The 14,575-nt window shown below is 36.6% G+C and overlaps 1 protein-coding gene across 2 annotated transcripts in view; it reads right to left on the reverse strand.

Annotated features, from left to right (window-relative positions):
• Positions 1 to 14,575, reverse strand: part of rabep1 (rabaptin, RAB GTPase binding effector protein 1) — a 37,241-nt gene that overhangs the window by 4,178 nt on the left and 18,488 nt on the right. Inside the window, exons 10-17 of one of the 2 annotated variants that reach the window (XM_039662055.2) lie at positions 12,107 to 12,211; positions 11,903 to 12,019; positions 10,014 to 10,112; positions 9,378 to 9,518; positions 7,736 to 7,925; positions 2,184 to 2,239; positions 830 to 928; positions 497 to 613 (exon numbers count right to left, since the gene is read on the reverse strand). In XM_039662055.2, coding sequence (XP_039517989.2) covers positions 497 to 613; positions 830 to 928; positions 2,184 to 2,239; positions 7,736 to 7,925; positions 9,378 to 9,518; positions 10,014 to 10,112; positions 11,903 to 12,019; positions 12,107 to 12,211 — 924 coding nt within the window. Of the gene's footprint in view, positions 1 to 496; positions 614 to 829; positions 929 to 2,183; positions 2,240 to 5,133; positions 5,890 to 7,735; positions 7,926 to 9,377; positions 9,519 to 10,013; positions 10,113 to 11,902; positions 12,020 to 12,106; positions 12,212 to 14,575 lie in introns of those variants that run through there. The other variant, XM_089129894.1, reaches the window with a different exon arrangement.

A 14,575-nucleotide genomic window follows, 5' to 3' on the forward strand; every position in this document is an offset into this window, starting at 1 on the left:
TGCTGCCTGTTGTTTTGTTTCCGGTCTAGCTAGATGCGCTTGCGCTTTGGCCAAAAAGCAACAAAACATCTTCACGCGGCGCAAGCCATTGAAATGAATAGGTTTTATAGCGCCGCGTCCTGTTGCAAAAGCATGTGAAAAAAACGACAAAGTCTGCTAGGACAAAAAGACCGTTAATCGCACGATAAAAAATGTCCGCCGTTAAAATGGATTTGCGTTAACGCCGTTAATAACGCATTTAACTGACAGCCCTAATATGCATGTTTTTTTTTTTTCATAATTATTTAGTAAGACAACGTACTTCACTATGAAGGAAACATTTACTGAATAAATTCCTACATATGAATCCATTTTTTGCCTCAAGTCATGTGATAACTCTCTAGGAGCAGAAAATGTGTTGCTCTGGCCAAAACTGCCATCATCATCTCCCAGAACAGTCTTAACCTGCTGTGTTGTGCTTCTAGCACTCCATGTTCTACCAGTGAAATGTGTTTACCTGAAGGGTCTGGGACAGCTTGACGAAATCTCTCTGGACCTGCTCGCTGACGTCCAGCTCTGTCTGAAGTCTCTGTGCCTTGTCTTTCTCTTCAAACGCCTGAGTCTCCAAAGCACTCTACAACGCACACATTTTGTCAGGTTTACTTTAGAATTCATGAACATTTAATCTTTTGTTTGATGCACATCCTGTTGTTTGCATGGACTCCTGCTTATATGATTAACTGATTCATCACATGCACAGGAAGCACTGAGTAGACTAGGAAGTTTTTTTTTTATGAGAAACATAACTCAAAACTCTGGCAGAGCGCAGTGGTCACATTAGATTTCACACCTTGCTGCCAAGGGCATCTTTCAACTGTTCCTCCAGACTGTTCTTCAGGCCCTGGACGTTCTCCAGCATCTGTCTCTGCTCCGCCAAGCTGCTCTCCAGCTGTTGTAAAGATCAACAGTCAGTCAACAAGTGCAGAAGCCACACAACAAACACTCAATCTGGATCTACAATCTGAAGAGCACCACAGGAACATTTCTCAACACCCAAATAGCACTCCTAGTAACTCGTTTGCAAACACTCAATCTACTTCAGTCCAAACGTACATTACTAAAACTCGTTTAGGTCAGATTTAAAAGTTGTGTTTGTTGCACTGTGAACCAAAATGAACAACTGTATTTTTATTAACAAAGATGAATAAATATTGTAATAACTCTATTGCTCAATGTTATAGGTCATGGTAAGAAATTAGACCTTACTGTAAAGTGTTACCAAAATAAATAAAAATTAATGCATTTTTAGTAATTTTGTGTGCTTTTGTCGTTTTATTAGTTTAAAAAAAAATCTAAATTCAAATTAAAAACTAAAAATATTAATAATACTAAAAATAAAACTAGCCCCCCCCAATTCTGGTTAATATAATATAAAGAAAGAAAAACAAAACAAAACTCCATTCTGATTACTACTGCAACAAAGAGACAATAACTTTTTGGTATAATAAAAATATGTATACATAATCTTTTTTAATAAAAAAAAAAAAAAGTATGAAAAAGCTCCTATTATAATATAGTTAGAAAAATGCAAATATTATGCATAAATAGTAGGGCTGTCAACCGATTAATCCCAATTAATCGCATCCAAATTAAAAGTTTGTGTTAACATAATTTATGTGGGTGCACTGTGTATAATTATTTATATATATATATATATATATATATATATATATATACAGACACACACACACACACACACGTTTGTATATATTTAAGAAATATTTTCATGTATATACTGTATATAGATTTATATATAATTTACATTATATAAATATAAATATTTTATATAGAAATAATATCTTTTTCTTAAATATACATGCATGTGTGTGTATTTATATATACAAAATAATTATACACAGTGCACCCACAAATATTATGTAAACACAAACTTTTATTTTGGATGCAATTAATAGCGATTAATCGTTTGACAGCCCTAATAAATACCACAGAGTTTAAAAAATATCAATTATTTCATTTATTAATATTATTTATTATAACTAAATACAATACAGAATTTTGGGGGGAATTTTCCCTTTTGATTTTAAGATCCATTATATCTTGGACATGACATGTTCTTAACCGGTTTTGTGACATTCAAGCGCAAAGACTAAAAATCATTAGTACGCCTTAAACTCCTGCCCTACCTGTTCCTTCTCACTCTTCACTCGTTCCAGTTCCGTTTTCAAGCTGGAAAAAGATGCTATAGGATGGAAGAAAGACAAGAACAGAAAAGAAACAGTGTCACATGCTGTTGCTGTGTTGTGTATTAGTCAGACACATGTAGTCAATGCATGGCCAGTTCTCCTATAACAAGGCGGGAGTTCAGTAACAAGAGGAATTATTTGCTCAAAGATCCGCTTGTTAGCGCTGCCTGAGCCACAATGAAAATTGAAAAACTGTGACTAGTCAATTAATTAAGCATGACTCGCAAAAAATGACAAATACTACATGCCAAGCATGGCGTACTGTATTCTGCACTGTGTCACAAGCCCTAATAAGGTTGCCACTGAACAGTGCCAATACAACATTTTCAGTAGTAAAAACAGCTGAGGTACTGTTTCAATAAAATGTAGCATTTTCAAATACTTTAACAAGTAACAAAGCACCACAACACCATGTTTAAAAAAATGAGGTTGAGGTAACAATGTCCTCACTCTCTTAAGTTCTGTTGAATTGAACTTCAAAAAAAAATTTTTTTAAAACACATCTCTGCATTTTCTTCTAGAAAAATATTTAGTAAAATACTGTCATTTATTTCCTTGTCTTTTACTTAAATACTGTAAAGTAGACATGTGACAAACAATATATCGTGATAATGAACATGTACAATATTGTTATTGTGGGCACTGGAAAATCCTGTGAACAATTTCTTATTATGAATTATTTCGATTGTTTTGCTGTTTGATGCGTCAATGTAAACAACAACAACAACACGGATGAGAAGCATGGTGGAACCAGTGATGGAGATGTGCTGAATGTGAATATGCACATATTCACTCTCTGACAGTAGACGGCGATGATGGAAGAGCAGAAATGCCGCCGTTACCCCGGTAACCCCCGTAAACAAAGCAGCTGTACTACTTTCTGTTTCTGAACAATAATGTTTCAAACACCCAATGGACTACTTGCACAACTACTTCCGCGTTCTACTTATTACATACCGGAAGTTTCCGGTTAGAGTGTTCATCGCACGTCCATGCATGAGAATGAAGATTATCACTACGTTTTATGGTTGCCAATTGATTTAAACAATGAATAATTATCTTTGTATTAATTATCTTGAGCCTGCTGAAATGTTCCAGTAAATATATTTCCTTCTATTCCATTCTGAATAATAAATAGGCTAAATATAATTTATCCACTAACCTGCAGTCTAATGTCTTCTCATTAACATTTTTTTTTCTCTTAGCCTACTTATATTCTATACTCGAGTTTACATTTTTTAATGAATTTGACTAATAAAAAGTATTTATTGTGTGCATTGGTGCTTTATTCCTGTCTTTTTAAAATAAGAGAAAGAATGAATGAAAGAATGAATGATCACGAGGTGACTACGATCCGAACGCACGCAGCGTAGAGGAGAATGACAGTCAACTTCCCTGAATATTAATTAAGCATTTTGGGCATTTCGTAAATTTTTCACTGTCAATCGTTTTACCATTGTAAATAGTAAAACGATTGACATTGAAAAATTGAAGAAAAAAATATATATTTTTACAGCCGCAGCCTTCTCGAATTGGCTTGTTTTGGATTAAACTTCATGTTCTGATTTTTCCGATTCATGTTCAGTTTTGAAAATTCTATACACAGTAAATATCAGAATATCCCTTCTTCTGTCAATAAAAATGTCCAAAATATAAAATCTTATTACAGACATTCATTTTAGGTGGCGTTTGTTCAACTCATTGACCGCAGTACATTGAAAGTAAACATAACCGGAAATAAGTGATATGTACTGTTTCCAAACGGAAGTGCGTCGCGAAGTTCAGTGCAAGTGGTCCATTCAGATGCATGTATTCGCAATGGTGTTCATTAATTAATTTTTACTTGAATACTTAAAGACTTAATAGGCTATTTATTTTCAAAATTCAACATTTTTACATTTTAATCTGGACTAACATATCCAAGCAAAGGTATAATTTGAAAATATTCTGATGTTAACATTAGTTAATTTATTAGTAACTTAATTCAATACAGTGATAAAAGCTTAATCACCCTGTAGCCCAAGACTGGTTGCCCACTGAAGCTAAGCGGGGCTGAGCCTGGTTAGTACCTAGATGGGAGACCTTCTGAGAAAAACCAGGTTGCTGCTGGAAGAGGTGTTAGTGAGGCCAGCAGGGGGTGCTCACCCTGTGGTCTGTGTGGGTCCTAATGCCCCAGTAAAGTGATGGGGATACTAAACTGTCAAAGAGCACCGTCCTTCGGATGAGATGTTAAACCGAGGTCCTGACTCTCTGTGGTCATTAAAAATCCCAGGATGTCTTTTGAAAGAGTAGGGGTGTAACCCCGGCATCCTGGCCAAATTTGCCCAGTGGCCTCTGTCCATCATGGCCTCCTAATCATCCCCATATATACCAATTGGCTTCATCACTGTCTCCTCTCCACCAGTAAGCTGGTGTGTGGTGAGCGTTCTGGCGCACTATGGCAGCCTTCGCATCATCCAGGTGGATGCTACACACTGGTGGTGGTTGAGGAGATTCCCCTCTCTATGCAAGCGCTATATAAATGTAATGAATTATTATTATTATTGTTATTAATCAATTATTATTATATGAAAATTTGATACCGGCACATGCATACTGTATATAAATTAGAGTGTTTTCAACTTGTATTTAGTGTAAATTATAACCCACTAAATTATAAGTGGGAGGGGTGGGGGACAGCAAAATTAATAAAAATTTATTTATTTTCTGGATTACAGTACATCACCAAATGCTCTTGCTCTGATGGATAAGATTACATCCCACTATAACCTGTTTCACTTGGAAAAGCGTCACATTATGGAAGTAAAAAAAAATTCTACTGCTCAAAAGTTTGGGCTTAGTTAAAAAAAAAATGTCTGAAAAAATTATTTTCTGTTCTTTTGAACTTTCAATGAATCCTGAAACAATACATCAGTGTCCACAAAATATTAAGCAAGTGTTTTCAACATTAATAATATTAAGAAATGTTTTTGTGCAGCAAATCAGCATATTAGAATGATTTCTGAAGGATCACGTGACACTGAAAATTCACTCTGCCATCACAGGAATAAGTGAGTTTAAAATACATAAAAATATAAAACGGTAATTTTAAATAGTAATAATATTTCACAATATTACTGTTTCTACTGTATTTATTCATTAAAACAAAATCCTAACAAACTCAAAACTTCAATGGTACTGTATGCTTCATGTCGACTTCACCCTTAAACCTGACTCAATTACTTACTTCTTGTTTTCAAAAAGTCCAACTTGACCATAAATAAACTGCTTTAAATCCCAAGCAACTTAACAAGAGTTTCAGAGTCGCTTCCACAACAGAGAAATATGCAGAAAACATTTCAAATGCACAGTGTTAGGTGATGCATTTCTATCAAGTTATGCACATTTGTAGGAGCACGACCACATTCCAGTCAAATGCAGAGACTAACCCAAGGTCACATGAAGTTATATTGTATTAGTACAGTACACTACACAGCTAAATTAAGTAGTATGAAGTGAAAAGGATGTGAATGAGCACACACACACACACACAGCGCTAATGGGTTTTGGGGGGAGGTGTGTTAGGATGGCATCGGTGGATCCACTAAAGACAGACACGACCTAGACAAACATACAGTCAGGCAAAGATTCATACCTTCCAGGATGTCTGAACACAAGTCACCAATGCAGGGAGAAGTGGAGGAGAAAAAGACAGTATTGAAATGCAAAATATGAGAGGTAAATAAGTAGATAAATTGAGTTTCGCAACCCTTGAAGCTAAAAGCCACAATGTAAGCCAGTGTAAACCTTCAGAGCAGTTTAATCAGAACAATCTTATATCACGGTATGAGTCATTTGTTATCACGGTAGTTGTACATTTCCTAATGTACTTATTATTTTGGCTTGAAATTCAAATTGTAAAAGTGCATAACTATATATATATGTAAGCAATAAGGTACGAGAGGCTGTGCAGTATCGTGAATAAGTAACGGCAGAAGGGCGTTGTTAGGCACGACGCGAAGCGGAGTAACCCCTTCAGCCATTACTTATTCACGATACAGCACTTGCCTCGAGTACATTATTACTTTTCTAAAACGGTTCCCACGCAATCAAAATATTAAAGTAAAAAAAATATCTATTAGTGCAACTTTCATATAGTAAAATCACTAAAAGCCTTCCTTACGCTTGAAAAAAAATAGTCCCTGACCGTGACCAGCAACAACGCTCCAATGTGTAATATGCATGAAAGCTCAAATAAAAACAACAGGAACTGCAGTGTTGCGCAGTGATAAATAGAACCGTTGGGTGAAGCGGTCATAGCCGTGTTTTATCATGAATAAAGCACAGCTATTGACCAATCAGAATCAAGGATTGGAACTAACCATTTTATAAATATATATACACATCAGGCCAGTCAAGATCCTCCACACCGAACTCACCCATTCATGTCTTTATGGACCTTGCTTTGTGTACTGGGGAACAGTCATGCAGGAATAGAAAAGGGCCTTCCACAAACTGTTCCCACAAATGGCGCTTTTCCACTGCTGGTACGGCTCGGTTCGCTTCGCTTTTCCACTGCGTGGTACGACTCGGCGCGGCACGGTTCGCTTTAGCTCGGTTGCTTTTCCACTGCAGTTAGTACCGCTTTAAAGTGGGTGGGATTATAGACTGATCTATAACAGCGGTGGCTGTTACTGGCTATCTAAATCTAGCGGGTTTGGTTTCCTGTCGATGTCTATTGGTCGCAAACACAATGACTGGTAGTGACGATTCTGTCTGACCAATCAGTGATCTGCAGTGTTTAAGGTCACATTTTAGTACCGGTACGGTATGCTTGGAACCTCAACAGACGAGGTACCATTTAAAGGGAGCCGTACCATAAATGAGCCGAGCTGAACCAAGCCGTACCCTACCATGCAGTGGAAAAGCGCCAAAGCGTCCCGTACCGAACCGTGCAGTGGAAAAGGGCCAAAAGTTGGAAGCATAGCATGGTCCTTAAAGGGATACTCCACTTTTTTTGGAAATAGGCTCATTTTACCACTCTCCCAGAGTTAAACAGTTGAGTTTTACCATTTTCGAATCCATCCAGCCAATTTTCTGATATTTAGAAGAATATCAGTAACCAGACATTTTCTGGTCTCGTTGACTTCCATAGTAGAAAAAATATATACTATGGAAGTCAATGAGACCAGAAACTGTCTGGTTACTGATATTCTTCTAAATATAAAAAAAATCGGCTGAATACATTCGAAAACTGTTTAACTCTGGGGGAGTGGTAAAATGAGCCTATTTCCAAAAAAAGTGGAGTATCCCTTTAATGTCTTGGTATACTGATGTTTTAATCCACTGAGCTCTTCAGAACGACCCATTTTTTCCACAAATGTTTGTAAATGCAGACTGCATGGCAGGCGCAATTGGTCCAATCGAAACACTTGAATTCCCAGTACTTTTGCTAATATACACAATTACAGCGCCTAGACGTAAGATTTTTATGACTATTCAAATCTACTCACCGATCTCTTCTTTACATCCCTCTATCTCCAGCTGTAGTGTGTCCTCTAGGTTTTCTTTCAGACACTGCTCTGCCTGAATCTGCTCCTTCAGGAACAGAATTTCAGCCTTCAGTTTCTCCTCCAAATGCTCCGCCGCCGTGCATGCAGAAACAATGTCCTCCCTGTACTGCAACACCAGCTTCTGAAGTTCCTGTGTGGAAAAATTGAAAACATTAAACATTAAAAAAAAAAAGACTATAAAAACTTAAAGCTTTTAAGGATCATTCTAGATTTCATTTATACAGTCAGCAAAGAATATTCAGTGTTATTTTACATTTGATTACTTTCATCAGTTATGTACCGGAAAACCTGTTAGACCAACCTGAAAAGAAGTTTATTTAATTTGAAAATATGTTCTATTGTATTTATTTGTGTTATTGCTTATAATTGTATTATTTGTTCTTATTTTTTTAATGATTGTTTACTTAATCTTAACAATAATTTCATTTTATATACGCTAGTCCTTAATTAATATTATATAGGCTAGTTTTTGCTGTAGTAACAAAATTGGAATCGAGAACTGTGAAATTTGGAAAAATTGTGAAAATTGGAAAGCTGGTATTTGAAATGTGGGGTAACACTTTACTTTGAGTATGAAGGAAGTTTTATGCATGTTTTCTGACAACTGTCATTAAGTGATTTCGCTCAATAATGACATTTTGAATGCAAATATGACATTGTTTGAGATCATAACCTGTTAGTGTCTTTGTCATGACAACTTGACATAAAATGAAGTTAAACTGTCATGTGGTTGGCTTTGACATTGGCCGTCATGAGGTCATCATAAGTGTGTCATGAATATTTTTCGTGACCTCACCTACAGTTGAATTTGTCATTAAAAGTTACAATGGCCTCATGACAGCCAGTGTCAACACCAACCACCTGACAGTTTAATGTAATGTTAACCAATAAAGCTAGGGAGTTTCTTAAGTTTGATTATTAATCTGCTTTGTCATGTTTACGACAGGTTGTGTTGTCTTAGTAATTTCAAGTTGTCATGACATAGACACTGACAGGTTATGATGTATTGGTATATGTCAAGGTGTCATAACAAAGACAATGTCATATTTGCATAAAAATTGTCATAACTGAGCAAATGACACTTAATGACAGTTGTCACAAACATGCATAAAACTTCCTTCATATTCATAACATATCGTGAGCTTAGAATTATAAGGTTCTATCTCCGTTTCGGTTAGTTCTGAGATATTGAGCATAAACGTTTTTACATCCCAGCTGGCAAAACTGTCATGTAGTATAATCTTCTATTATAGCTTTATCTATTAATCTTTTTTTTACAAAAAATAACACCACACAGGCATTAATAAACACCTAATGGATCAGATTATGTCAAAAACTCAATTTTGACCAAAAGTGGAGATGGAACCTTATAATTCTAAGCTCACGATATGTCAAGTCATGATTATGAAAGTGTCATGTTAGTCTTATGCACATAACCTTATTTATGAAAACAATAACCATTTTAATGAATTAATTAATTTATTACTTTTTTGTGTAGTGGGGAAGGTAAATATTTTAACCACTGGCCCAACCTTAAATCCTTAACGGTATACCCTGGCAACTGTCATACGTGCTGTAGTACCTGTACAGTGGTCGGCATGTGAAAGTCCTCTTGCTGCTGCAGCGTCATGTGAAGTCTCTGTTTACCCTGAAGACTCTCATTATCTTTCTGCAGTCTTTTCAGCTCTTCAGACACCTGCTCTCTGGACTGTAGCAGCACAGCCTGGACACACACACACACACACCACTTAACCTAGAAAACCCACTGCAAGCCACAAATGTTTTCTGAAGCAAATATCCATTTAAAGTGGAAAACGATCCATTATAAAAGAGGATTTTCAATGAAAACTGCCAATAAAAACATCAATGTGACCCTGAGAGATTCACTGCGCATTCCTCAGGTAATAACCAACCGACAGAACCCTTTCCAGAGCGATTTATTCTGGGGATCATGTCACACCAGAATTAAGTTCATAACTTTAATAGTGCAACTTCAGATTTCAACCAGATGTGCCTCAATAAAGAACATATTGCAGCCAATAGTGGATGCCAAAAGACACTTTAGAGCATTAGTACCTGAAGAAATTGGAAATCTGTCTAGATCTATACCAAGAGGTTCTACATTAGATGGAAAAAACTAAGCATATGCTCTCTCAAGTCCTCAAGCAAACACGTGAATGTTTTAGTGTAGTGTGTAAGTGAGTGTATTCGGTCATACCATCTGTTCCTGGGTGTTCCTCTTGGCCTGGCTGAAGGCCTGTTGGAGAGCGCTTACGAGAGACTCAGACTCCTTAACCTTCTGCTTCAACTCTAAGATCTGTGAGCCAGACAAATGAAAATTACTGAAGTCGTTTGTCTTGGAAGAGCAGTCTGTGCATTCTTCCCATTTAAACAGTAGTCAGCAAAGCAATATCGCCTCGTAAGGTAGACACTAGTGTTAAAAAAGGGTTGATAAAAAATAATCTTATTCTCACCAAGGCTGCATTCATTTGAACACAAATACAATAAAGACGGTACTGTTGTGAAATATTACTACAATTAAAAAAAAAAAAAACTATTTTAATACGTTTTTTTAAATGTAATTTATTCCTGTGATGCAAAGCTGAATTTTCAGCATCGTAACTCCAGACTTCAGTGTCACATGATCCTTCAGAAATCAGTCTAATATGCTGATTTTCTGCTCAACAAACATTTCTTATTAATACTCATGTTTGAAACATTTGTATTGCTTGATAATTGTTGGCGTCAATCGCGACACTTTTTTTCTGGATTCTTTAAAGAATAAATTCTGTTCTTTTTGATGTGAGGAACCATTTTAAAGAGCAACTAAACACTAAACCAACTTTTTTTAGTTGATGATCCTTTACCCTTTAGTGTCACGGGCCCACCGTTGGGCCCAAATCCATAACATTTTTAAAACAGTATTATCCTAAACCTAAACTAATCTTGACAAACTATATATAATTTGAAAGCTTAGAATCTCTAGTTTTCATATTTGGTGATTGATTTTCAAAATATATTACAGAGGAGCCGTAATTTATCAATTTGCAACAAGAATATTTTAGACCTTTATTTTGAAATTGTGATGAACATGAAAAATCATGAAAGAAGGGTAGAAACCTGTTTGTTTTCATGCCAAGAGTTCAAAAGAAAGCCTCCATTCAATTATTTTATAATTATAATAATTATTATTTCATATGGAAATGGAGGCGCCCTTATGTGGGCAGTAATGGAGTCTGGTTGTGCCCTAGTGAAAAAGTTTGGTACTGCGCCCAAACAAAATCTCACTGAAAGCTCATTTTTTGAGATATCAACCTAAAATTTGAAACACAACTTACTCAGATTTTATGGTTTTGATTTTTTAGCAGTTTTAGAGTCGCCAGGTTTTGAAAACATATATTTTATATAAAATATAAATAATAAAATTTTTTATATTGTACATTTTCATAAACTCAAACTTCTATAACTTTTTTCCGTTTCACATTCTTAATTTATTTCACTTCTACAAAAATCTGTCAAATGTCTTCTTTAAAACCAATTTTACGTCTATTCCAAAGAATTCTTGAATTACAACCATTTAAGTTCGAAATGTGCATTTTCATCTATATTCAAAAAAGGGGGAGGTGACACTTAAGGGGTTAATACCAGTCATTGATTCGAGAAACTTTTTTGACATTTGTTTATAAAGTGTTCTATTTCTACAATATATGGTGTAAAAACGTCTTAGTGCTGCCCTCTTCAGGTTGAACGGTGGCTACTGCAGTTGAATTTTCCTATTGGATGTTCCGCACTTCGTGACATACGCAGGTTTCAGCTCACCACGCGAGCTACGCCCTTCGCAGTATAAAAACCATCTTGTGTCGTCAAAACCACTGTAGGGAGTCAGGAATTGGAATTGTGAGTATTGAAAACGACCAGGATAGAGTGTTCCCCTCTATCTCCGCTGGGGTCAGCCCACTTTTTCAGCATTTTCAAACATTGCCAGTGGGTGGAGTCAGGCTCTGACCAGGGGTTTAGTTACCCTTTAAAGATTACAGCAGTTTCCTCACAGCATATGATGCGCCAATGTGATCCCATCCATGTTTACATCAGAGAGATCAGCTTTACCTTGGCAGTCGTTTCCTCATTGGCCTGTTTGATAGAGTCCTCTAACTCCTGCCTCTCATTCATGGTCCGTTCCAGCTGATCGTTCGCCTGCCGCAACATGACCTGAAGCTTTTTAACCTGAAGGAACCAGAGGAAGTTCACTATGTAATAATTACTACAGAAAGGGGACGTGTACGTGATTTTAAATGGAACAAAAAGTCAAACCTGTTCTCTTGTATCGGCTTCTTGTCCCTGCATGACCTGCAGCTGTTTCTCATAATTAGAGCACATATCACATCGGCGCCCCAACTTCCTTCCAGCGTTCTTCAACTAAAGAGAAACCACACCAAAAACAAACATAAAATGTGTTATGAAAGGTTGGCATATTTGCTGATCCATTAAAAACAAATCGCATGCTACATTGTCATGTGAACTTGTTACATTGCATGTTTGATTCAGCAAGCAGTTTCAAGCATCCTCTCACACTTGATCACCTAAAGTTCACAAATCTTCATCACACTGATTCAAACAAGTAGCTAACTTCTGAGCTTGTGACATTGTTTAACAACTTACAAGAACCAGCTCAAGAGTCATTTGTCATTTGAATTGAACTATACTACTGGATGTGCTTTGTTTTTGATTCACCAAAAATAACCAGCTCGAAAGATTCATACGTTTATGAAATGAATGTCCTGACAGGAAGAGCGTGCGCAAGACTATCCCACGTTTTAAAAATGTCAAAGTGCAGTGCCCTAAATACGCACTAAACCCACACTATTGAGGCTAAGAATATTAGGGCTGTCGCGGTAACCGCAATATTGTAGTACCGCGCTTCTGACAAGTCAACCGCAGAGGATTGCACGTAACCGCAGCAACCGCGATATTCACGTTTTTTTTTTATAAGGCTATACCCTTCTTGTTTTGAACTTAATGCATGTGTATTGAATGTTAAACAAGTTCATAACGATAACAAGACTGTTTATCATGGTGATGTGTAGCCTACAGGCTTCACATAGACAGTGAATGAAAGAGATCGGCAGAGCGCGTCACGCGCTGCGCGTGCAATTACCTGCGTCTGTCTTTGAAGTCGTGAAAAGCTTGTCGTGTCAAAGGGAAGCGAAACATTTGTCGAATCATCATTTTAACGTTCTCTTCACGGGTATTTTCCCATAAATCCGCGTCAGCAGCAGCGCTGTTCAACATCCCACAACACAAGGAAGCCGAAATAAAATCAGTGAGTCACGCATTGAATCAATGGGTCTCTAATAAGTGAAGCATCAGCTTCAGCATTGCCTATGCGACGCATTGCTGCTCCGCTGAGCCTTGAAAAGTTGAATCTCAAAGTTAAAAATAAATAACATCTTGTTGAATCAGCTTTTTTAAACGTGTTCGTTGAATGAACGGTTCAATGACTCGCTCAAAGTCCGTTGTCATAACAATATGCGCGCTGAGTGAAAGTCTTTCAATGCGCATATACTGTAGACGCTGTTTAGTTTCGGTTACATTGGTTACTGAAAATGTCCTCGTTTTTGTCCACATCGTAAACATTATTTATATAGCAACAAAAACATATAATTAATTAATTAAATAAATAAATAAATAAATAAATGGCGGTAATACCGCATATCGCGCTATTGAGCCACTCAACATTACCGCAAGGGAAATTCCATAACCGCGACAGCCCTAAAGAATATCCCATCATGCATTATGTTTGGCGACTCATGTGCCCCGAAATTGTGAGATGTTGAGGAAAACATTCCACTGCAAGTTAAATTAATCAGATATTACATATACCCTACTCATCCTTGCACCAATAATATGTGGAACAACACTTTATGTTTTACTACTAAATTAAATTTATTTTGTACAAAATTTGCAACTGCTTTTTATCACTTAATTATTAGCTAAGCACTGTTGTCTTCTGTTAGTTACATAGTGACTACTGAACAGACATTTAGAAGTTTATTTTAAAAAGCAAAGTATTGAAAATTAAAATTAAGCTCTGTAAACACCTGGGTTTTTTTTAGCAAGACTATAAGTGTGTCACATTGGGCAATCAAAAGTTCTACACACTTGCCGTCTTCACGCCTACTTGAACACTTGGGCTAAATACAGGAAATATGTCATGCAAGTAGGCAAAGACCGCAGTGTGGGTTTTTTGGACAGGGCAGAACTACACTGGTTGGGTTGGATTTCTGAATTACTAAAAAACAACCAGCTCAAACCAGTCATTTTTGGTGAATGAAACCCACATACTAGTTGTGCTTTGTTTCTGATTCACCAAAAAGGACCAGCCAAGAATAGTAATTTGTTTGCGCTTTGTTTCGTATTCCCTAAAAAGAAACAGCTCAAAAGACTAGGGCTGGGTATTGAGACAAATTTCACAATTCGATTCCGATTCACAAGCTTGCAATTCAATTTGATTTCGATTACGATTCGATTCAATATCGATTATTTTGGATATCAGTTACAATAAATGGTCATTTTTCTCAATTTACATCGTCATTTTACACCGTGGGCTAAAGTACCAGGAAGATTATGTAAATTAGTCTGGTGACGTTGAACTACGTGCAACTGCTCCTCCCAGTCTGCGCGTTTGTTTCAAGTTTTAAGTATGGAGGAGATTCAAGCTTTTGTGTGCGATCTATTCGTTTACTAAGGAGGTAATTAAAGGGATAGTTCACTTTGAAATTA

The sequence above is a fragment of the Pimephales promelas genome, chromosome 4, assembly GCF_988280905.1.
Source record: "Pimephales promelas chromosome 4, fPimPro1.hap1.1, whole genome shotgun sequence".
Classification (NCBI taxonomy): domain Eukaryota; kingdom Metazoa; phylum Chordata; class Actinopteri; order Cypriniformes; family Leuciscidae; genus Pimephales; species Pimephales promelas.